Source organism: Eumetopias jubatus, unplaced genomic scaffold, assembly GCF_037043125.1.
Source record: "Eumetopias jubatus isolate StellerSeaLion01/CBP00866 unplaced genomic scaffold, mEumJub1_p1.0 scaffold_30, whole genome shotgun sequence".
Taxonomy (NCBI): domain Eukaryota; kingdom Metazoa; phylum Chordata; class Mammalia; order Carnivora; family Otariidae; genus Eumetopias; species Eumetopias jubatus.
The window spans coordinates 1451281-1473034 of record NW_028274836.1 but is presented as its reverse complement, the minus strand read 5'-3'; the positions used below and the strand labels follow the sequence as shown (position 1 = coordinate 1473034).

Genomic DNA, 21754 nt, shown 5'->3' with positions numbered 1-21754 from the left:
CCTGCCGGGTCTCGCGGCGACCGCCTGGCCAGGGAGGGGACAAGCACCCTCTCGTGCACCCTGCCGCCGCCTGCCCCTGGCCACCGAGTCCACCGCCGCCTCAGTCTCTGCATCTGCAAAACGGGCAGGTGGGCCCAACAGCGCGCGGTCCGGGAGAAGCGCGGCGCAGGCGCAGGCGGACTCCGTCCCGAAGAGCGCAAGCGGGTGCGCACGCGCAGCCGCGGGAGGGGCGCGGCCCAGGGCGGGGCGGAGTCCCGGTCCCCGCGCGCCCGCCCCCAGCCCGGAGTCTGCGCGTGCGCGCTGTGGCGGGGAGCGGACGGGGCCGCAGGCGGGCCCGCCCCGTTCCCCAGCGTTCCCCGCGGCAGCAGGCACTGACGTGGCCGCCGTCAGAGCCGCCATCTTGTGGGAGCGAAACCAACGCCTGGCTCGGAGCAGTAGCCTCGCCGCGGCCGCCGAGGGTGAGGCGGCGGGCCGGGAGCCAGGGGCCGGGCGGCGGGCGGCGGGCGGCGGGGACAGGCCTGGGCCGCGGGCGGCCCTGCCCACCGCGGCGGCGGGGCGGTGAGGGCCGTGGTGAGGCTGGGCCGGGCCGGGCGGGGGCCGAGGTGAGACTGGGGCGGTGAGGCCCGAGGCCCGGCCGGGGGCCGCGGCGGGGCGGGCGCGGCGAGCTGGGCCGGGGGTCGAGACTGGGGAGGGCGTGGAGTCGAGGCGGAGGTCGAGTCTGGGAGGAGGATCGGGGCGGGGAGGGTGCAGAGGGCTGGGCCGGGGGTCAAGGGGAGGCCGCGTCGAGGCGGGGGAAGGGGACCGCGGCCGGGCCCGGGGTCGAGGCGGCGGGGTGGCGGTCGGGGCCGGGGCGGGGGGGGGGGGGGCTAGGAGCCGAGACCCGGCCGGGAGCGGGGACGGGGGGCCGGGGGCCCCGGGCCCGGGTCGGTCGCGCCGCCGGCGCCCCGAGCCTCCCGCCGCGGTCTCGCGCCCCCCGGAGCCGCCGGGGTGGGCGCCCGGAACTCCGGCCCAGGCCGCGGGCTCCCCAGGAAGCTCCGCTTCCTGCTCCGCCTGCGAAGCCTCCCGCTTCGGGGTCTCGAGGACCAGGAAACTGAAGCTCGCGGCCCGGGACGCCGCCAAGGTCACGCGAGGGCCAGGGTTTGAGCCCAGTTCCTGTTGGCTCGGGGGACGGGGGTGGGGCGGGGCCCGCGTTCCCGGACCGGTGCGGTGGGGCGGGGTCCTGGGGTCCGACTGGGAGCGCCCGTGGCCCCGGGAGGCCTCGGCTGCCCGCCGGGCGCGCCAGCGGCGGCGCAGGGCCCCTTCGTCCAAACTTGCTGCGGCCCGGCAGTGCTTCCTGGCTGCCGTCGGCAGGGAGGAGAGCGCCCTTCCTTCCCCGCCGGGGGATCGCTAATCTACCTGCGGAACGACTCGCCGGGGTCGAGGCTGCCGCCCCGGCCCCGGGCCCTGACGCTGACTTGTTGCACAATCGGGGTGGAGGCGGGGCGTGTGAAACCGTAGCTGTGCTAATACGGCTTTGCGGGTTCATGCCCAGGGCTCGGCAGTACCGGGTGGTCCGCTCAGACTGCCCTCCGAGCTGGGCGGCACCCTCCGGCACCCTCCCGTTTCCTCAAGACCGAGTGGCCGCCTTCAGCGCCCGAGCAGACCGGCACACGAAGTCGTTGGCAGGGGGGAGCGCGGGGCCCGGGGGTGGCCCCGGCAGTCGGGAAGTTCCCCTTCCAGAGCTCGGGAGTGAGCGGTCAGCACTTTCCCCCGCCCGCGGTTTGCACGACTGGGTCTGCGTTTCCGGCTGCGTGCGTCCGCGGAGCGCGCGATGCCCGGCTGTGTGTGCCGCCCTGCCGGGACCCCCCGTTCCCGGCGAGTTGGCTGTGGGGCTGCTGTCGCGCCGGGTTGGCCCAGCCGCACCAGCTGGGTCCAGCATTAAAGGGAATTGTGTGTGCGTTCGTCACGAATCTGGCCGTTTCGTGGGAGCGTCCTGTGCTCCTGTCAAGGTTGCGTCCCGTTACCAGGGGCTGAACGTGGATGGGCTCCTCCAGGGCGTCTTCGGGAGTGCCTTGTTGAAGGTAATCGGTGTCCCTGGGTCCTTACGGTCTGTCTTCACGGGCAGGTGTTCGGAATTACTACCTCAGAAGGCGTGAAGTAGTCGGTTTGGGTAACGGCTGACTCACACGTTGTCTGATCCCCTTCGAAAGAAAGTTACCGCGGAGAGCAGAAACGGGGTGTGGCCTTTCAGTGCTGCGGTCGAGCTGTCGGCCGAGTCTCTTCCACAAGGGGAGGAGGGCATTGTGGCTTGCCGAGCCGCCGCTCCCAGGGCCTGCGCGGGCTTGCAGGCACAGGAGGGTGCACTGGCCCTCCGGCTTGCTTCAGGAGCCCTTGGTGTGGGCCCTGTGCGGCTGAGACCGCCTCCACTCTGGACTCCGCTCGTGCAGGCTCGTAGACAGTGTAGGAACTTGGGTGGAGGCCCTGATAACGGGAACTTCAGGCTGCTCTTCAGATCCGCTGGTCCTTCCTCGGCTCCCTAAAATTGGGTAAGAACTTAGATCTGGTGCTCGAGCGGCTCCTCATGGGCGTGGAGGGTGTTCAGTCTCTTAGAAACGACTTTGACACAGTAGTGGTTCCTACGTAGCTCTGCCTAGTGGCAAGGAAAGGACAGCTTTGGGAATGTGTGCAAGAGGAAGTGTGATATTGAGTATATGAGTGTGTGTGGGGGGGGGGAGTCCAGAGTGTGAGTGTGTGTGTGTGTGTGTGTGGAGGGGGGGGAGTCCAGAGTGTGTGTGTGTGTGAGTGTGTGTGTGTGGAGGGGGGGTCCAGAGTGTGAGTGTGTGTGTGTGGAGGGGGGGAGTCCAGAGTGTGTGTGTGTGTGAGTGTGAGTGTGTGGGAGGGGAGTCCAGAGTGTGAGTGTGTGTGTGGGGGGGGGAGTCCAGAGTGTGTGTGTGTGTGTGTGTGTGTGAGTGTGTCTGTGTGTGTGGAGGGGGTGAGTCCAGAGTGTGTGTGTGTGAGTGTGTGTGTGTGTGTGTGTGTGGAGGGGGGGGAGTCCAGAGTGTGTGTGTGTGGAGGGGGGGTCCAGAGTGTGAGTGTGTGTGTGTGGAGGGGGGGAGTCCAGAGTGTGTGTGTGTGTGTGGGGGGAGTCCAGAGTGTGTGTGTGTGAGTGTGTGTGTGTGGAGGGGGGGGAGTCCAGAGTGTGTGTGTGTGAGTGTGTGTGTGTGGAGGGGGGGAGTCCAGAGTGTGTGTGTGTGTGAGTGTGTGGAGGGGGGGGTCCAGAGTGTGTGTGTGTGTGTGTGTGGAGGGGGGGAGTCCAGAGTGTGTGTGTGTGGAGGGGGGGTCCAGAGTGTGAGTGTGTGTGTGTGTGTGTGTGGAGTCCAGAGTGTGAGTGTGTGAGTGTGTGGGGGGGAGTCCAGAGTGTGTGTGTGAGTGTGTGTGTGTGTGGAGGGGGGGAGTCCAGAGTGTGAGTGTGTGTGTGTGTGTGTGTGTGAGTGTGTGTGGAGGGGGGGGTCCAGAGTGTGTGTGAGTGTGTGTGTGTGGAGGGGGGGAGTCCAGAGTGTGTGTGTGTGTGTGTGTGTGGAGGGGGGATCCAGAGTGTGAGTGTGTGTGTGTGGAGGGGGGGAGTCCAGAGTGTGTGTGTGTGTGAGTGTGAGTGTGTGGGAGGGGAGTCCAGAGTGTGAGTGTGTGTGTGGGGGGGGGGTGAGTCCAGAGTGTGAGTGTGTGTGTGTGGAGGGGGTGAGTCCAGAGTGTGTGTGGGGGGGTCCAGTGTGTGTGTGTGTGTGTGTGTGTGGAGGGGGGGTCCAGAGTGTGTGTGGGGAGGTCCAGAGTGTGTGTGAGTGTGGGGGGGAGTCCAGAGTGTGAGTGTGTGTGAGTGTGTGTGTGTGTGGAGGGGGTGAGTCCAGAGTGTGAGTGTGTGTGTGTGTGGAGGGGGTGAGTCCAGAGTGTGTGTGTGTGTGAGTGTGTCTGTGTGTGTGGAGGGGGGGTCCAGAGTGTGAGTGTGTGTGTGTGGAGGGGGGGAGTCCAGAGTGTGTGTGAGTGTGAGTGTGAGTGTGTGGGAGGGGAGTCCAGAGTGTGAGTGTGTGTGGGGGGGAGTCCAGAGTGTGTGTGTGTGTGTGTGTGAGTGTGTCTGTGTGTGTGGAGGGGGTGAGTCCAGAGTGTGTGTGTGGAGGGGGTGAGTCCAGAGTGTGAGTGTGTGTGTGTGTGGAGGGGGTGAGTCCAGAGTGTGTGTGGGGGAGTCCAGAGTGTGTGTGAGTGTGGGGGGGAGTCCAGAGTGTGAGTGTGTGTGTGTGTGTGTGTGGAGGGGGTGAGTCCAGAGTGTGAGTGTGTGTGTGGAGGGGGTGAGTCCAGAGTGTGTGTGTGTGGAGGGGGAGTCCAGAGTGTGAGTGTGTGTGTGGGGGGGAGTCCAGAGTGTGAGTGTGTGTGTGGGGGGGAGTCCAGAGTGTGTGTGTGTGAGTGTGTGGGGGGGTCCAGAGTGAGTGTGTGTGGAGGGGGTGAGTCCAGAGTGTGAGTGTGTGAGTGTGTGGGGGGAGTCCAGAGTGTGAGTGAGTGTGTGTGTGTGGGGGAGTCCAGAGTATGAGTGTGTCTGTGTGTGGAGGGGGTGAGTCCAGAGTGTGTGTGTGTGAGTGTGTCTGTGTGTGTGTGAGTGTGTCTGTGTGTGTGTGTGGAGGGGGTGAGTCCAGAGTGTGTGTGGGGGGGTCCAGAGTGTGTGTGTGTGTGTGTGTGTGGAGGGGGGGGTCCAGAGTGTGTGTGGGGAGGTCCAGAGTGTGTGTGAGTGTGGGGGGGAGTCCAGAGTGTGAGTGTGTGTGTGTGTGTGGAGGGGGTGAGTCCAGAGTGTGTGTGGGGGGGTCCAGAGTGTGAGTGTGTGTGTGGGGGGAGTCCAGAGTGTGAGTGTGTGTGAGTGTGTGTGTGTGTGGAGGGGGTGAGTCCAGAGTGTGTGTGGGGGGGTCCAGAGTGTGAGTGAGTGTGTGTGTGAGTGTGTGTGGGGGGAGTCCAGAGTGTGTGTGGAGGGGGTGAGTCCAGAGTGTGTGTGTGTGTGTGTGAGTGTGTGGGGGGGTCCAGAGTGAGTGAGGAGGGGGGAGTCCAGAGTGTGAGTGAGTGTGTGTGTGTGGAGTCCAGAGTGTGAGTGTGTGTGGGGGGAGTCCAGTGTGTGTGTGTATGTGTGGAGGGGGGAGTCCAGAGTGTGAGAGTGTGTGTGCGTGAGTGTGTGTGGAGGGGGGTGAGTCCAGAGTGTGAGTGTGTGAGGAGGGGGGAGTCCAAAGTGTGAGTGAGTGTGTGAGTGTGTGTGTGTGGAGTCCAGAGTGTGAGTGTGTGTGTGTGAGTGGGGGGGGGAGTCCAGAGTGTGAGTGTGTGTGTGTGGAGGGGGTGAGTCCAGAGTGTGTGTGTGTGGAGGGGGAGTCCAGAGTGTGAGTGTGTGTGTGGGGGGGAGTCCAGAGTGTGTGTGTGTGTGTGTGTGTGTGTGTGGAGGGGGTGAGTCCAGAGTGTGTGAGTGTGGGGGGGGGGGTCCAGAGTGTGAGTGAATGTGTGTGGGGGGGAGTCTAGAGTGTGAGTGTGTGGAGGGGGGAGTCCAGAGTGTGTGTGTGTGGAGGGGGAGTCCAGAGTGTGAGTGTGTGTGTGTGGGGGGAGTCCAGAGTGTGTGTGAGTGTGTGTGTGTGTGGAGGGGGTGAGTCCAGAGTGTGTGAGTGTGTGGGGGGGGTCCAGAGTGTGAGTGAATGTGTGGGGGGGGGAGTCCAGAGTATGAGTGTGTCTGTGTGTGTGTGTGGAGTCCAGAGTGTGAGTGTGTGTGAGTGTGTGGAGGGGGTGAGTCCAGAGTGTGAGTGTGTGTGAGTGTGTGGGGGGTCCAGAGTGAGTGAGGAGGGGGGAGTCCAGAGTGTGAGTGAGTGTGTGTGTGTGAGTGTGTGTGTGGGGAGTCCAGAGTGTGTGTGTATGTGTGGAGGGGGGAGTCCAGAGTGTGAGAGTGTGTGTGTGTGTGAGTGTGTGAGGAGCGGGGGAGTCCAAAGTGTGTGTAGGGGGGAGTCTAGAGTAGTGTGTGTTTTGGGTGGGGGAGCGGTGGTGAGTTCAGAGTGAGTGTGTGTGTGGGGTGGGGGGTGAGTCCAGAGAGTGTGTGTTTGGGGGCAGGGAGCGGTGGTGAGTCCAGAGCGTGAGTGTGTGTGCGGGGAGGGGATGATTTGGGGGGTGGAACTCTGCTGAAAATAATCACAGCGTTTAGCATTTGTCTCCATCAAAGCGATGGAAGGTGTGCAGGTCCTGAGGAGGGAAGGAAATGTATTTCGTCCAGAGTGTGCGTGGGGGGGGGGGGGAGTCCGAAGAGTGTGTGTGTGTGTGTGTGTGTGAGGAGCGGGGGAGTCCACAGTGTGTGTGTGGGGAGGGAAGGAAATGTATTTCGTCCCCAGTCGCCTGTACCTGAGCGCAGGCCCCGAGCCTCGGGACGTCGCTGAGATGCACGCGCTTGCCCAGAGCAGCTGACCGGGTCTCTGCCGGCCTGGCTGCCTCCCTGGAATGTCAGAGGCTTGTCCTACTGCCCGGCATGGAGTTCATTGTTGACTTGATGGGTTCTTCCCGACAAACTCGGTTTTTAGGAAAAGCCTGTTTGCAGATGTGTGTGATTCATGCCTATGGGCTGTGGCAGATGTGCTCTTAGGGCTTTTCTTCTGCTCCCTGGTGGTTGGCGTCGTGGGTGCCCAGGCACTGGCAGAGCGCGAGGCTGAGGCTGGGTGGGCGTGCGGTGCCCTGGCCGTGGGCAGAGCAGGAGTGTGGCTGGGGAGGGGCGTGGGGACAGCGGCATAGGGGTCTGTGGGAGAGACAGCAGGCACCCCCCAGGCAGGGGGCAGTAGGTGCAGGGGCCCTGTGGCGGGAGCACACCTGGTGGTCTGGAGGCCTGCTGCGAGCCAGTGGGCCCAGCCCCGCAGAAAGGGGATGTCAGGGATTTCTGGGGACTGGGAAGAACGCATTCTCTGTGACTTCACGTAATTGAAAAATCTCGATTACCTAAACGGCCTAAACGTAAATGTGTTTTGTGAACGGAAGCAGCACTTTTTTTTTTACTGTGGTTTCAGTAGATGTTCTGCATTTTCCAGGAATGCAGCTACCTTGTAAATCAAGGGAGGTTGTACTTTGTCCTTTGTAGAACCTTCCCAAGAGCTGCTTTCGATTTCCAGGAGAAACTGCACTACTCCACGGACACAGCCACCCTCAGTACCTGCGGCCCCGCCACGTGCTGTAATGGTGTGCATGTGCAGCATCTCTGGCAGGTGGTCAGAGTTGGCAGTGGTCGTGCCCAGTATGGGAGCGCACGCTTGACAGTGCGTTCCCGCCCTGTAGTTCCCTGTTTCGTGAGAGATGGAGCAACATGCTGGGTTTTTGGCAGTCCAGGGTGTATGCTGGTTGTGGTGGCTGCTAGCATGGCGCTATGAAACCATGGGGGTGTCGGCCCTGACCTTTGTGAAGACCCTAGCTTGGCATGTGGTGCGCAGGCATCTGACTTGACCAACGGGCCACAGGCTCGGGGACCTCCTGGCCCCTCTGGGTGGTTTGCAGGAGGCTCGGGGACCTCCTGGCTGCTCTGGGTGAATTTGCAAGAGGCTCAGGGACCTCCTGGCCCCTCTGGGTGGTTTGCAGGAGGCTCGGGGACCTCCTGGCTGCTCTGGGTGGTTTACAGGAGGCTCGGGGACCTCCTGGCTGCTCTGGGTGAATTTGCAAGAGGCTCAGGGACCTCCTGGTCCCTCTGGGTGGTTTGCAGGAGGCTCGGGGACCTCCTGGCTGCTCTGGGTGAATTTGCAAGAGGCTCAGGGACCTCCTGGCCGCTCTGGGTGGTTTACAGGAGGCTCGGGGACCTCCTGGCTGCTCTGGGTGAATTTGCAAGAGGCTCGGGGACCTCTTGGCCACTCTGCGTGGTTTGCAGGAGGCTCTGGGACCTCCTGGCCGCTCTGTGTGGTTTGCAGGAGGCTCGGGGACCTCCTGGCCACTCTGGGTGGTTTGCAGGAGGCTCGGGGACCTCCTGGCCCCTCTGTGTGGTTTGCAGGAGGCTCGGGGACCTCCTGGCCGCTCTGCGTGGTTTGCAGGAGGCTCTGGGACCTCCTGGCCACTCTGGGTGGTTTGCAGGAGGCTCTGGGACCTCCTGGCCACTCTGGGTGGTTTGCAGGAGGCTCTGGGACCTCCTGGCCGCTCTGGGTGGTTTGCAGGAGGCTCTGGGACCTTCTGGCCCCTCTGGGTGGTTTGCAGGAGGCTCTGGGACCTCCTGGCCGCTCTGCGTGGTTTGCACTCCCAGAGCTTACAGTTGTAGTTCGCTTTGTTTGGAGGGTATGGAGGGGCTCTCAGGGCCTGGGCCCCCAGAGCTCTGCCCCCGTGCCTGTGTGGCCCCCGAACTTCAGTGGCCGCTCTGAGGAGGCACAAGACCGGGTGCAGCAGCTGCAGCACGTTTGTGGGGACCCCACTATGAGAGACACCCCTGAGAATCGGCTGACTGTGGAGGTGGGGTTAAAGGGCATGTGCTGGACACTCTCGCACTCCCATTTCATGGTTGAGCTTTTGTGCCCAGCACTCTTCTTCTCTTGCAGCCGCCCTTTTGTGAGCGTGGTGACCTTCAGCCCCACTGTGTGGCGAGGGTGCACCCAGAAGGGTGGCGTGGAGAGGACCGTTTCCTTTGGAAGGTGACGTCCCAGCCTGAGTGGGCACCTCACGGAGAAGGCACTGGCAGTGTCGTTGGCGTGGGCTCTTGGGGTCCTCTGGATGGGGTTGAGCTACAACTGTAGCCAGCTTGAGAAGGACCAGTCACTAACCCCGTGCAGATTGGTAAGGGTCAGTGGTAGGATGCTTCTCGGGATGATGGGTGGTTTAGAGCTGCCTGTGGCTTCCCAGATGCTGCTTTGCCTTGTGATCACAGAGTACCTGAATTCGCCCGTTTTCGGTTTAATTTGTTGTGCATTTCAGTGTTGCGGTTGATGCAAGGTCTTTGTTTTTTTTTTTTTTTTTTTTCAGTGACGCGTCCTTCAGACTTGACTGCATTTGGGGTCAGAGGGAAGGTATCTCTGCCCCTAACGTGTGAGCCAGAGGGGAGGGGCTTACATGGGAGGGCACATTAGGAGGGGGCCAGAAATGTCCGTGTCTTCTGGAAGGCCTCGAGCCCAGGGACCGATCAGGCATGAGAAAATACCAACAGCGCAAACGCAGGGAGCTGAGGGAGGCTCCTGACACAGCATCGTGGCGAGGCCTCATCTTTGGTCAGTGCAGTTGGGGACCCTGGGACGTGTGTGTTCAGTGTCCCACACGGACCGTCCCGTCCATCCTTGCTCTGCAGCTGGAGGCCGTGTGGCCCCGCTCAGAGGCCTCCTGTGCATGTCGTGTGTGTTGGCTGGAGCCTGTCTGGTCATTTGCTCCCATCTGTAGAGTTCACAAGAACACGAGATCGGTGAGGTGTTTGGAAGACAGTTAAGTTAAAAAGTAGCAGGTAAAACCTCAAGACTGAGTAAGGGGGACGTACAAACCATAAGTGGGCTCTTCAGTGAAGTGCTTTGATTTCTGTAGCTGGTGGTGAGTAGGGTTAGTGGCAGTTGGGCTGTTCCCACCTGTGCCTGTTCCGTTGGACAGTGGACAGTGGCTCTTGGGCGTGCGCGTTCCCGCAGACGAGCTACACTGATAATGAAACCCACTTCTCGCTGTTGCATTTAACTCTGAGTCTGAAGCTGGCAAGGAGCACACGACATTGCTTCTCACTGGTTGTGCCTTCTGAGTCAGACCTGCCAGGTGATGCCCCCACCTTCAGCTCTCGGAGGCAGTGTGCAGAGTGAGGGCGGTTAGAGAGCATTAGGGTGAGGCCTCCCAGGTCTGGGGCTCGTTCTCCTTCCTCATGGCGGCATGTGTGGGGTCATGCCTTGTTGGGAAAACACTGTGGGCCTCCCCCAACATGCCCTCCTCAGAACTGGCCTGAGGGTGCAGATCAGAACACTCAGGTTCTGCAGTGGTGTGCCTGCTCTTCTGTTTCCTATGGAAAGTTCGTAGTGGGGGTGGGGGAAATGGGTGACAGTGGCCCAGAGGCTGTCCTGGGACGTAGGGTACAGCGTGGCCGTAGCTGACAGGACTGGATCGTGTATTAGATTCTAAGAGAGGAGACTGTGAAAGTTCTCTTCACAAGAAAATAACCTTTAGCTGTGGGACGTGAGGAATGGGATGATCGTTTCACAATATACACGTACCCGAGGAGTCACTGTGTGCCCGTCATGTATTAGCACTGGGTGGGGAAAAAGTTCAGTTGGTTTACTTACGTCCGTTGATTGTGCCAGGCTGAATATTCTCCCCTGTGAGTATGTTGATTCCCATCTTTGTCACAGTTGTGTTAGGACAGTGAGGTATATCTGCTTAGCACGTGCGATTTCTGCAAAACAGGGACATGTCATGTGCCGCTCGGCCACGGAAGGAGCCTGAGCCACAGGATGGACTGTTGGGCTTGCGGGGTGGGGGGGATGGCTTGAGGCTGTGTTCCGCTGGTGCCCTGGAGGCCCACGCTGGCATGCAGAAAGCAGGGTGCGGCACATTATGTGTGATCATATCCGCCAACACACGTAGAGGACCCCTTTTACAGTTAAGTTCTACATGTCGGGGGTGGGTTGGGCTTTTGAGTGACTGACAGTCTCTGTGCACAGAGGTGGCGGCTAGAAGGCATCTTAAAAAGTAGTCCCTAATGCATATCAGCTCCTTGGGAAAGACTTCGCCGTGTTAATTTTTCTCACATAGATGTCAAAACTGACAGTGCGGACTGCAGAGCCGCACGTTTCACTCTATGTAATTTAGGCCCAATGAACTTGACTTTTACAAAGGCAGAAAGACTTAAAGCTCTGATGGGCCCCAGCTTTTCATTCGAGTAGGAGATTCATCCCTCGGAGCTCCCCATGTACAGCACAGAATGGTTCTGTCTCCTGGGTCACATTTTCGTTTCCCATGTCGAACTCCAGCTTGGTGGTTTCTTCGCGCTGGTGACTGCAAGCAGTTCAGGTCCTGTCGGTAATCGCTGCTAGAGATTCTGTCGAGTCATCCGCCTCCGGTGCCTTGGCTTACCTGAAAGCTCACAGGCCTGTAGGAGGGGACACCGAGGGTGCAGGTCAAGACCACAGCACCACTTGCCCTCAGCAGCTGAACTGGTCACGTGGTACTCGTTTAGGGGAGTGGAATGGGTGTAAACTCACAAAGCTACCTTTTTATCTCACTGGACTGTCTTCCCCAGGGAGGCCCCATTGTTGGCCTTGGCCTGTGGCCAGACAGACCTTTGCATCCCAAGAACGTAGGTCGTCACGTTCTTTGCTTTACGTTGTTGCTGGTCCTTCCCACAGAGCTGAGGGGCTGGTGCTAACTCCCAGGCAGGAGGGAGCTCTTGTGAAGAAAGTCCACGTTTTCATTGCTCACCAATGCAGAGGGTCATCACAGTAAACCTGAAAGACAGGTTTTGACTTGAGCTCCAGGGATTCTGGTAGCAGAAGGTATGACAGAGAGTGTCCTGCACATTAGAACCTGTGCCGAGAGGCCACAGGACGGCTGTGGCCGTCGATGTCGACCTTTTTCCTGTGGCAGATGCTGTGTTAGGTCTTGACCTCTTGGAAAACAGTAAATGGTGCTGGGGACAGACAGGAGCCCCCAGGGTCCTGGACCAGGTGCATGGCAGGTATAGATTCTTCTAGAGTACTTGGAGAGACCAACTGCTATGTCTGGTAGCATCTTAAACCCAAGACTCCATCCCCAGTCCCCATGGGGCTCTAGGATTTTTTTTTTAAGATTTTATTTATTTATTTGAGAGAGAATGAGAGACAGAGAGCATGAGAGGGAAGAGGGTCAGAGGGAGAAGCAGACTCCCCGCTGAGCAGGGAGCGCGACGCGGGACTCGATCCCGGGACTCCAGGATCACGACCCGAGCCGAAGGCCGTCGCCCAACCGACTGAGCCACCCAGGCGCGCTGGGCTCTAGGATTTTGATCTGCTGAGAAAGCACGTGGGAAGGACAGGGACCAAGCACATTGGTATTGAAGGCTCAGCCCAGCCCAGCAGACCAGAGACATTGTGTGGGCAAACGGGGTTTTGGGGGGCTGGCCAGGACCCATTGGGAGGAGCAGGCCGCCGGGCAGACTTGTTCCGAGATGGTTCTTCTACCCACATGATGGCTTGGGAGAGTGCTAGGGTTTAGTGTCGATTTGTGAGAAGATACGTTAACGCTAAAACAAGTCGAAGTCGCAGTCCGCCCTCCTGCCTCCTCTGTGAGGGCTGTGTTTGTACATGAGTGTGCTGGTAACATTCCTCAGTCTGTCTGCTCTGGGCAGTGAGGGTCGGCCCTGACCCTGCGGTTGTGGCCTCAGCTTCTGGGTTCCCAGCGGTAACAGCAGTGCTACCATGATGGAGCCCGGTGGTACTGGCTGATGTTTTCCCACAGGAAACATTAAAATGCTCTCTCCATTTGTTGGTTAACTGTCCTCCGTTTTTCCCAAGTGCCCTGGGGCTGCCAAGCCCCAGGTTTTAGCCATGCACGTAGCGTGTTCACTTTCTTGGAACTCTGCCTCGATGCCTCCTTCCTTCTGGGGGCGGGGGCTCCCCTTACCTGTGGCCACCTTGCAAGGAAGGCTTGCATCTGACCTTCTTTGTTCTGCCCCCTCCTGCCTTGGCTGGGTATAGAATTACAGGTGGAAAGTACCGCTGTGTCACTTCCATAAAGCGCTCTGACCCTTGGTGTCCTCACAGTGCATCTGTTTCGGTGTTTGTAACCCAGGTTCCCTCAGTCTGGAGGGTTCTGTTCTGAGCTGGAGCATTGAAGAATTTCTGGCCTATAATTTTTTGTGTTCTTTGTTTTTTTGGAGTTTCTGTCCATCAGATTTTAATTATGTTCAAGAATGTCTATCCTCCCCACCCAAAAGACTTTGGAGCAGTTTCTGGCTCCGCAGAATTGAGGGGAAGGGGGCGCCTGGGTGGCTCAGTTGGTTAAGCGACTGCCTTCGGCTCAGGTCATGATCCTGGAGTCCCAGGATCGAGTCCCACATCGGGCTCCCTGCTCAGCGGGGAGTCTGCTTCTCCCTCTGACCCTCTTCCCTCTCATGTTCTCTATCTCTCACTCTCTCTCTCTCTCAAATAAATAAATAAAATCTTAAAAAAAAAAAAGAATTGAGGGGAAGGAACGGGAGCTCCTGCAGGCACGTAGCCGCCCTCAGGGCAGCATCCCCAGCCGCTCGTGGACCCGCACTGACGCTGCGTCAGTCGGAGCCCCTCCTTTGTGGTGTGTGTGCTGTGGGCTCGGACAGGTGTGGAAAGATGCGTGCGCGTGCCCGCAGGCTCACACAGAGTGATGGTTTCACGGCCCTGGAGCCCCGCTGGGCCCCCCCCCCGAGTCCCCCAGCGCCCCCCGAGGGGCTCCGTGTCCTGTCTCCACGGTCCCGCGTTCTCCAGAAGGCCGCCGTCCACTGGGAAGCACAGGCGAGTAGCCTGCTCGGATGGGCTTCTTCCGCCGCGTCTTCTCGCGGTGGGAGCTCGCTTCTTCCCAGCGCTGACCCCTGTTCGTCGTCTGGGGGGGCCGCAGGCTACGTAGACTCTCTCCTCCATAGGAGCCGGGGGCTTCCGACTTGTGGCAGTTGTGGGTAAACAGGATTTGGTGCAGACGTAGCTTCGGCTCCTGTGGGGTGTGAGAGAGGATTTCGTTTTGTGAGAAGCCACCGGGCCGTGTCCAGCGCGGTGTCCCGTCCGCCCGTGATCCCACCAGCCGGGCGTGGGAGCTCCTGTTGCCCCACATCCTCACCAGCTGGTAGTGTTGTGGGTTCTTGCCTTTCTAACAGGTGCATAGTGAGCAGCTCGTATGGTTTGTGTTTCTCTTGAGATCTTCTCATGTGCTCATCTGCCGTCTGTAGATCTTCCTCAGGGAGGTGTCTGGTCTTTGGCCCATTTTACAGTTCTTTTTTTTTTTTTTTTTTTAGAGGAGTGGGAGGGGCAGAGAGGGAGGGAGAGAGATAATCCTCACAGCCTCCATGCCCAGATGCCCGGCTCCGAGCTCAGTCCCGTAACTGAGATCCAAGACCCGAGCTGAAACCAAGAATCGGATGCTTAACTGACTGAGCCAGCCAGGCGTCGCTCCCCCCCATTTTACAATTCTTAAATACAGTTGAAATTTGCTTGTCAGAGTTTTAAGTGGCCTTTGGGATATTTCTTAGATGACAGCCCTTAATCTCGCACGTATTTCTTGCAGTCTGCTTTATCTTCTCATTCTCTTGACGTGGTCTTGCCCAGATTGGAAGTTTGCAGCTCTGATGAAGTCCAGCGCAGCACTTGTTTCTTCCCAGGGTCATGCCTCTGGTGTCGTATCTAAGAAGACATCGTCACACCCAAGACGGATGCGAACCCTTGAAATTGCTCCTCACCGTCCTTTTTTACCCATCCTGTGTGTTGTGTGTGTGTTACTCTGGTTGTCAGGTCGGCCCCGAGCCCGTCCTTGTTCTGTGGGCACCAGATCCCTGCCTTGTGACCTGGGGCTGTGTGTAGCTTGGGGGTTTTTTCCTTTTAGTCTTCTGTCTTTCTTCCTCCCTGTTGGTGACTTTTTACTTTTTTTTTTTTAAGATTTTATTTACCCATTTTGACAGAGACACAGCGAGGGAGGGAACACAAGCAGGGGGAGGGGGACCACGACCCAAGCCGAAGGCAGACGCCCAATGACTAAGCCACCCAGGCGCCCCTGTTGGTGACTTTTTCAAGGGAGCTAGGACAGATGTTCTAGGTCCTCCAGATGCCAGCAGCCACACCGTGCCACTCGCATGCGGGTGGCAGAGCCAGTTCCCTTGCTCTAGAAAGGTCCCTTCCCTGCAGAGCTGAGGAAGAACATGAGGTCCGACTCCACCCACACTTGCGTTGGCTTCCAGGACTCATCGCCCCTTTTTTCTTTTTGTCTTTGTGGGTCGGGCATCTCTTCATTAGTGACTTGGCAGAACTGACATTGAAAGTGTGTGTTCCCCAGAGAATTTTTCATCCTCTGTATGTATAAAGAAAATTGGCTGTCTGCACAAAAAGGAAATGTTACAGTAAGGATTATTTTACGTTTTAATTTTTTGAATAGGTAATATTGCTCAGAACCAAAAGAATAAAAACGTGTCAAAGATGCACTGAAGCAGGGTGCCCAGCTGGCTCAGTCGGTGGAGCGTGCGACTCTTGATCTGAGGGTTGTGAGTTCGGGCCCCATGTTGGGCGTAGCGATGACTTAAGATCTTTAACGACATCCTGAAACAAGTGCCCTGAAGCCAGTATGAAGGCCTCGGCTGGGCATGCCTGGGGCTGCTGGAGCATCAAAGCCACCAAGTAAAACAGGAGTGCCACGCCTCGTCCATACCTGGGGACGGTGCTGACTGACCGCTGTCAGAATGACCAGGCAGACAGTGATCTGGCCAGGGTGTGTTGGCTGCTGAAACCAGAGGGGGTGGGAGTGTGTGTGTGCTCACTGGTAGTGAGAGCCAAAGCAGTGGAGACCTGGTGACAGCACCAGAGCCTGTCCTCAGAGGTGAAGTGGGGCGGGCCTGCGTCTTGTCCATGCTCCAAAGCCTAGGGAGCTCCTGACCGCTCCCGGGGGACAGGTGTGTGGGCAGCAGGGCTCCCTCCCGGGCTCAGGAGCGCTCGGTCTGTGCCTGCGTGGAACACGCTGCTGGGGACGCAGGCCAGCCTCTTTTCCTGAAGGCTGCCCCACACCCTGCTGCTTGGCCTTCGCTCAGTGCTGAAAACCCAGATTCCTGGGCAGTCTGCTTTTGAGAAAGGGACCATTTCTCCCAAGTCCCTGTTGGGAAAGGAAACTTGGAAGAATGAAAATACTCCTGTGCCCTGGGGGGTGGGGGGCAGGGAGCTGTGGATGGCACACGGCTCCCCCTGTGGCAGGGCCCCCTGACGTGGGCCCGGGTGTCTGCTCTGAACGAGGGGACCTTGTGTGGCCTAGGGGCTGCCCCCTTGCTGGGGTGGAAGTGCCCACCTCATGGGCACCCCCTCGGACTTCATGGCTGGTGTGCTGCCCAAGGGCCCCGGTGAGGTCTAGCTCCAGGTCCTGCCTGGGGGGTGAGTGCTAAGCTCAGCACATCGGTGAAGGTCGGTCTGGCCTGTGTCACTGGGGGGTTGGGTGTTCCTAGAGACCTTGCATTCATGCAAAGCCACGGCTGTCGGGTGCTCAGCATTCCATCCGCACGGGTCGCGTGTCGTACATCATGGCCAGGGCAGGTCGAGCAGACGTGGGCATCACTTCCTCAGGTGACCGCAGCCCCCGACTCCAGTCACCCCTGTCCTGAGATTCCCAGACGCTCCTTCTAAGGGCAAGACTGCGTTTCTGCTGCGTGGGAACCAGGTTTCATCCGCTTCTGCCCTGTGAGCTCTCAGGAGTCAGGCCTGTCCATCCGCCGGAGCTGGAGGGAGGGCCCCAAGCTGCTGCTGCGCTGCTGGCCCTGGCAGCCCAGGCAGAGACTTGCGGACTGCTGTCTCTACAGGTTTCTCTGGCCAGTGTTGCTCCCACCCGTCTACAGCATGGGAAATATCTTCGCAAACCTCTTCAAGGGCCTTTTTGGCAAAAAAGAAATGCGCATTCTCATGGTGGGCCTGGATGCTGCGGGGAAGACCACCATCCTGTACAAACTGAAGCTGGGTGAGATCGTGACCACCATTCCCACCATAGGTGAGGAGCGTGGGCTGCAGGGGTGGGCCGGGGGCCGGAGGGGGCTCTGGGCCAGGCTCACCCGGGTCGCGCTGTCACAGGCTTCAACGTGGAGACCGTGGAGTACAAGAACATCAGCTTCACTGTGTGGGACGTGGGCGGCCAGGACAAGATCCGACCTCTGTGGCGTCACTACTTCCAGAACACACAAGGTGAGCGGCGGGGCGGTGGCCCGCGGCAGAGGTCGGGGAGCCCGCGGCACCTGTCCTAATGCCCGCGGCTCCGCAGGTCTCATCTTCGTGGTGGACAGCAACGACAGAGAGCGTGTGAACGAGGCCCGTGAGGAGCTCATGAGGATGCTGGCGGAGGACGAGCTCAGGGATGCTGTCCTGCTGGTGTTCGCCAACAAGCAGGTACACGTGCACACGGGACCCAGCCGCCCGGTGCTGGCGGGCGGGGGGCGCGGGGGCCACAGGTGGGCGCGGGTGGGCCTTGCAGTGTGCTGACCTGAGGCCGCCGGGCCTGTCCCCCCAGGACCTCCCCAACGCCATGAACGCGGCTGAGATCACGGACAAGCTGGGTCTGCACTCCCTGCGCCACAGGAACTGGTACATTCAGGCCACCTGTGCCACCAGCGGGGACGGGCTGTATGAGGGACTGGACTGGCTGTCCAATCAGCTGCGGAACCAGAAGTGAGCCGCGTCCCCCCCTCCCCCCTCCTTCCACCCTGCTTTACTCTCATGTGGTGTGAGTGCCAGAAGCTGTCTCCATGGTCGGTCACAGTGTGCTTCACCATGCTGTAAATGTGCAGACGCAGCCTGCAGCCGGGTTTTTATTTAATGTAAATAGTTTTTGTTCCCAACGAGGCAGTTTCTGGTACTCCTATGCAATATTACTCAGCTTTTTTTATTGTAAAAAGAGAATCAACCCACTGTTCAATACTGAGAAGGGATGTTAGGCACGCGGGGCCTCCGGGAGTCGCTGTGTCCAACCAGCCTGGCGCGCCTCCTCTGGGCCTTAGATCTGTGTTGAGATCCATTTTGGTGGTTGGTTTTTAACCTGAACTCAGTGCATTTTTAAAATTGTTGCAAACACAAGATAAGGAGAACACGTGAACACACAGAAGGGAGAAGCGTGCCTAGTGTCGGTTCTGCAGCGGCGGCCAGGGTCTAGTCCACCAGTGGTCCGTTTCCCGTCGGGAACGTGAGACGGGGCAGAACCAGCCACGGTCCATTCTGCATGGTCACGATAGGGCCCCTGTGACTCGCTCTGTCGCGGGTCATCCCGCATCCCCTTTGTGCTTGTACTTGTGCTCACACGGCCGCCCAGGAGACAGGCCGGGGGCTGCGGCCACCGCTCACGGACCCCTCGGAGGGACCCCGGCCTTCCCTTGGGTCCGCGTGGGCGCTCTGGCCTGCTCCGGGCTGCCTGGGGTCTCACCAGCAGGAGTGCGGGCGGGCGGGCCAGTCACCCTAGAGCCTCAGCCCCCGGAGCCCCTGTCTACATGTGCTTTCACTCCCTCAGCCTGCAAGGGTCGGATTTGCCATCGAAACGACGACCTCTACTGTTTTCTTTTGTATTTTGATAAACACTGAAGAAGCTGGAGCTGTTAAACTTTACCTTGGGGAAATCCTCAGAACTGGTTTATTTGGTGTCGTGGAACCTCTTACTGCTTTCAATACACGATTAGTAATCAACTGTTTTGTATACTCGTTTTCAGTTTTCATTTCGACAAACAAGCACTGTAATTATAGCTACTAGAATAAAATCTCTTAACTATTTCACGGCTTTCCAGTGCTTGGGTGCCAGCGACCCATGGTTTGCCTCTGGGCACGGAAGGCCCCCGCCTAGGGTAGGGGCCTGGACCATGCGGCTAGCAGGTGTGGCTGTGGCCCAGTGCCCCGTCTGGGTCCATCCTGGCAGGGCCAGCCTCAGGGCTCCCCGCACGCACCCGCCGCAGTGCACGCGCGCGCACACGCACGCACCCAGCCGGCCAACGCCCGCGCAGCAGGAACCCCCCCCCCGGCCAAGCTCCGTGTCGTGCCACCGGCCCCTTCCTGCCCCTTGGAGGCCAGCCCTCCAGCCCCGTATGGCTGTTGGGCGCTGGAGATGCGCCCGGCAGAGGCCTCGCCCACCTCCGCTAAGAGGATGAAAAACCAGGGTCGGAGTCGGGAAGACAGAATCGTCCTGGTAACTAGGTGTCCAGCCTGGGCCTCGTTCTCACTGCAGTTGGTGAGAAGACGTCAGTGTGCTGGCTGGCTCGGTGCACATCTCCCTGCAGAGGCGGAGGGAGGCCGGGTGGGAGGAGCTGTGCCCCCAGCCCACCCTCCCCCACCCTCCCCCACCCTCCCCCACCCGGCAGAAGCAGAGGCAGCGCAGGGACAAGTTTGTGTCCCCTGTGCTCTGGGAAAGTCCCCGCCCAACAGTCTCGGGCGGTGGTGCTGGAACACGTGGCCACCCCCCTCCCTGGAGTAGGAAATACTTGCCCTTTAAAATAAGTTTATTTAAGTACAAAGAGAGAGAGAAAAATAGCGGCTGTGCGGGGCCTTCCCGGGTCGGTGCGTCTTCCCCGGCGCGGGGCGGGCCCGGCAGGTGGGACGCCCTCCGGGAGCTGGCGGAGGGGCCGGTGTCAGTCACTGTGGTGCGGGCGCTGCCTCTTGGAGCAGGACCGGGAGTCGCCGTCCGAGTCCGAGCCGTGCCTGCGGCGCCCGGACCTGGGGGGACCGGGGACACGACGTCCGTGGGAGGCTGCCCTGCCCCACCCCCCGACCGCCCACGGCAGAGGCCCACCTACCCCGCAGAGGCGGGGGGCAGCGGCGAGGTCCCCCTGCTCCGGTGCGCCTTGTCTTTCCTCTTCTCTTTCTTGTGCTTCTGCTTCTTCTTCTTCTTCTTCTTCTTCTCCTTCCTGCTCCTCCTGTGGCTCTCGGGGCTGTGGGACAGGGTCTCCCCATGTACCGAGCGCACGTGCCCGTGGTCGGCACGCACAGCCTGCCTGCCGCTCCCAGGCCTCCGGCCACCTTGCGGCCAGCGGGCGACCCCGGCACCCATCTGCTGCGGGCTGTCAGAAGCCCGGGGGGGGGGGGTCCCCAGCAGGCAGGCGGGGCGCCGGGAGGCCCGGGCGGGGGGGGGGGGGGCAGCCCTTACCCGGACTCCGCCTTCTCCTCCTCCGACCGAGGCTTCTTCCGGGCCGAGGCTGCGGACGGGCCCGGCCGACCGCCCTCCGCGCTCTCCACCCGATGGTGCTGCGGGGGGAAGGCACGCTGCGCTGGGCTGGCTGGGCTGGGCGCGCCGCGGGACGCCCGCGGGAAGGGCCCGGAAGCCGGGAAAACGCACTGGGGGCCCGGCGCGGGCGTGCTAAGGGCACTTACCGTGAACACCGACAGCCCCAGCTTGGCGGCCTCCTTGTCTTCTCGGGACAAGGCCACTCGGCCTGCGGAGCCGCTGCGGGAAGGCGGGTGAGAAGCCCCACGATGAGAACGCCGCGGCCGCCTCCCCTGCCGAGTGCCGCTGCCACGCGCGGTACGGGCACCACCCACCGCGTCGCCACGCACCTGGAGCTCCCCAGGCCCAGCAGCCGGTCCACTCCCTTCTCCTCGTGGTCTCCTCCTTCCCGCTTACACACCTCCACGAAGTCCTGTGCGGGAGGCACGCGGGCGCTCGCAGCCGCTGCACCCCCGCCTCGCCCTCGCCGCCCCCCGGAAGGGCCCCCTCACCTCCTTGCTCAGGCCGGTGGGCTGCTTCCTCACGTTCTTGTAGCCTCTGCGGGGGCCGCGTGCGCGCTTCAGGGAGCGGCCGGCCTGGCCCGGGCCCCCGCCCCTCCGTCCCCTCCGCGCCCCCCACCCAGCGCGCCCCCGACCCCGCGGGGCGCACTCACAGCGCCGCCATGAGCGCCTCCTGCTCCGCCTGCCGCACGGCCGCCAGCTCCTCTTCCCGGCTCAGGCCCGCGCCGTCCGCCCGGCCCTTGGCGTACCAGGTGAGGTCGCGGCCCTTCTGCCAGCGGCCCACCGGGGCCATCAGCGAGTTGCCTGCGGGGGTGCAGCGCCCGGCGCTCGGCCCGCGAGGTCGGCGGACTCCCGCGTCCGCCCGGGTCCCGCACCTGCGATACCCCGCACGCCCGGACCCCGCAGCTCCCGCGCCCCCGTTCCCCGCACCTGCGATACCCCGTTCCCCGCACCCGCGGATCTGCCGCGCCCCCATTCCCCGCACCGGCGATACCCCGCACCCCCGGACCCCGCAGCTCCCGCGCCCCCGTTGCCCGCACCCGCGGATCTGCCGCGCCCCCGATCCCCACACCTGCGATACCCCGCACCCCCGGCTCCCGCAGCTGTCGCGCCCCCGTTCCCCGCACCCGCGGATCTGCCGCGCCCCCGTTCCCCGCACCGGCGATACCCCGCACCCCCGGACCCCGCAGCTCCCGCGCCCCCGTTGCCCGCACCCGCGGATCTGCCGCGCCCCCGTTCCCCGCACCCCCGGCTCCCGCAGCTGTCGCGCCCCCGTTCCCCGCACCTGCGGCTCCCGCGGCCCCGGCGCCCCCGTTCTCCGCATCCGCGACGCCAGCGTCCTCTCATTCCCCGCACCTGGGCCACCCTGCTCCCGCGTCCCCTCGTCCCGTGCACCCGCAGCTCCCCCGTCCCCATTGTCCGCACCTGCTAGAGCCGGCGCCCGCGACCCCCTCGCCCCTCGTTCCCCACCCCCGACGCGCGGGCCCGGCGCCGCGCTGACCCAGGTAGTTCTCTCTCTGCTTGTCGGTCTTCACGTCCTCCCAGTTGAACTGGTCCTGCCCGCCGCGCACGCCGCCCCGACTGGAGCCGAACATGGTGCCAGGCCGTCCGCCGTCCCCCGGGCCTTCCGAAGCCCTGGCCTCGCCGCCCCGGGCGGCGCCGGCGCCGGCACCCGCTCCCGCGTCGCGCGCCTTGACGTCACCCCCGCGCAGGCCCGGCAGAGCCTCGCGCGCCTGCGCGCTGCTCCCTCACCGCCGCGCGCCCCTACGCCCCGCCCCTCCCCATCGGCGCGCCTGCGCACTGCCCGGGCCGGGGGAAGGCGTGGGCGTCGGCTGAAGCGGGACCTGGGCGTCGGGCCGGCACGACACCTGTCGTTAGAAGCCACTTTGTGTGGGTGACGCCGGGGTGCAGGGGCAGGGCCCCGAGGT

General features: G+C 61.5%; 2 protein-coding genes across 4 annotated transcripts; one reads left to right on the top strand and one right to left on the bottom strand.

Annotated features, from left to right (window-relative positions):
* The first annotated feature begins 352 nt into the window (after nt 1–352).
* On the top strand, nt 353–18302 carry ARF1 (ARF GTPase 1). Of its 3 annotated transcripts, none has more exons than XM_028095933.2 (5): nt 353–458; nt 16442–16626; nt 16707–16817; nt 16894–17018; nt 17140–18302. In XM_028095933.2, the coding sequence occupies exons 2-5, from the start codon at nt 16479–16481 to the stop codon at nt 17299–17301; spliced, it is 546 nt and encodes a 181-aa protein (XP_027951734.1). In that variant the 5' UTR covers nt 353–458; nt 16442–16478; the 3' UTR covers nt 17302–18302. The 3 variants fall into 3 exon arrangements, with proteins under 3 accessions (XP_027951734.1, XP_027951735.1, XP_087876617.1); XM_028095934.2 differs by lacking the exon at nt 353–458 and adding an exon at nt 2038–2060; XM_088020491.1 differs by lacking the exon at nt 353–458 and adding an exon at nt 2504–2525.
* Nucleotides 18303–19087: 785 nt separating this feature from the next.
* On the bottom strand, nt 19088–21484 carry CUNH1orf35 (chromosome unknown C1orf35 homolog). Its single transcript, XM_028095935.2, has 8 exons — nt 21328–21484; nt 20480–20630; nt 20319–20364; nt 20157–20239; nt 19974–20046; nt 19750–19847; nt 19400–19534; nt 19088–19319 (listed from the first exon to the last, which is right to left on the bottom strand). The coding sequence occupies exons 1-8, from the start codon at nt 21419–21421 to the stop codon at nt 19235–19237; spliced, it is 765 nt and encodes a 254-aa protein (XP_027951736.1). The 5' UTR covers nt 21422–21484; the 3' UTR covers nt 19088–19234.
* Nucleotides 21485–21754: the final 270 nt, after the last annotated feature.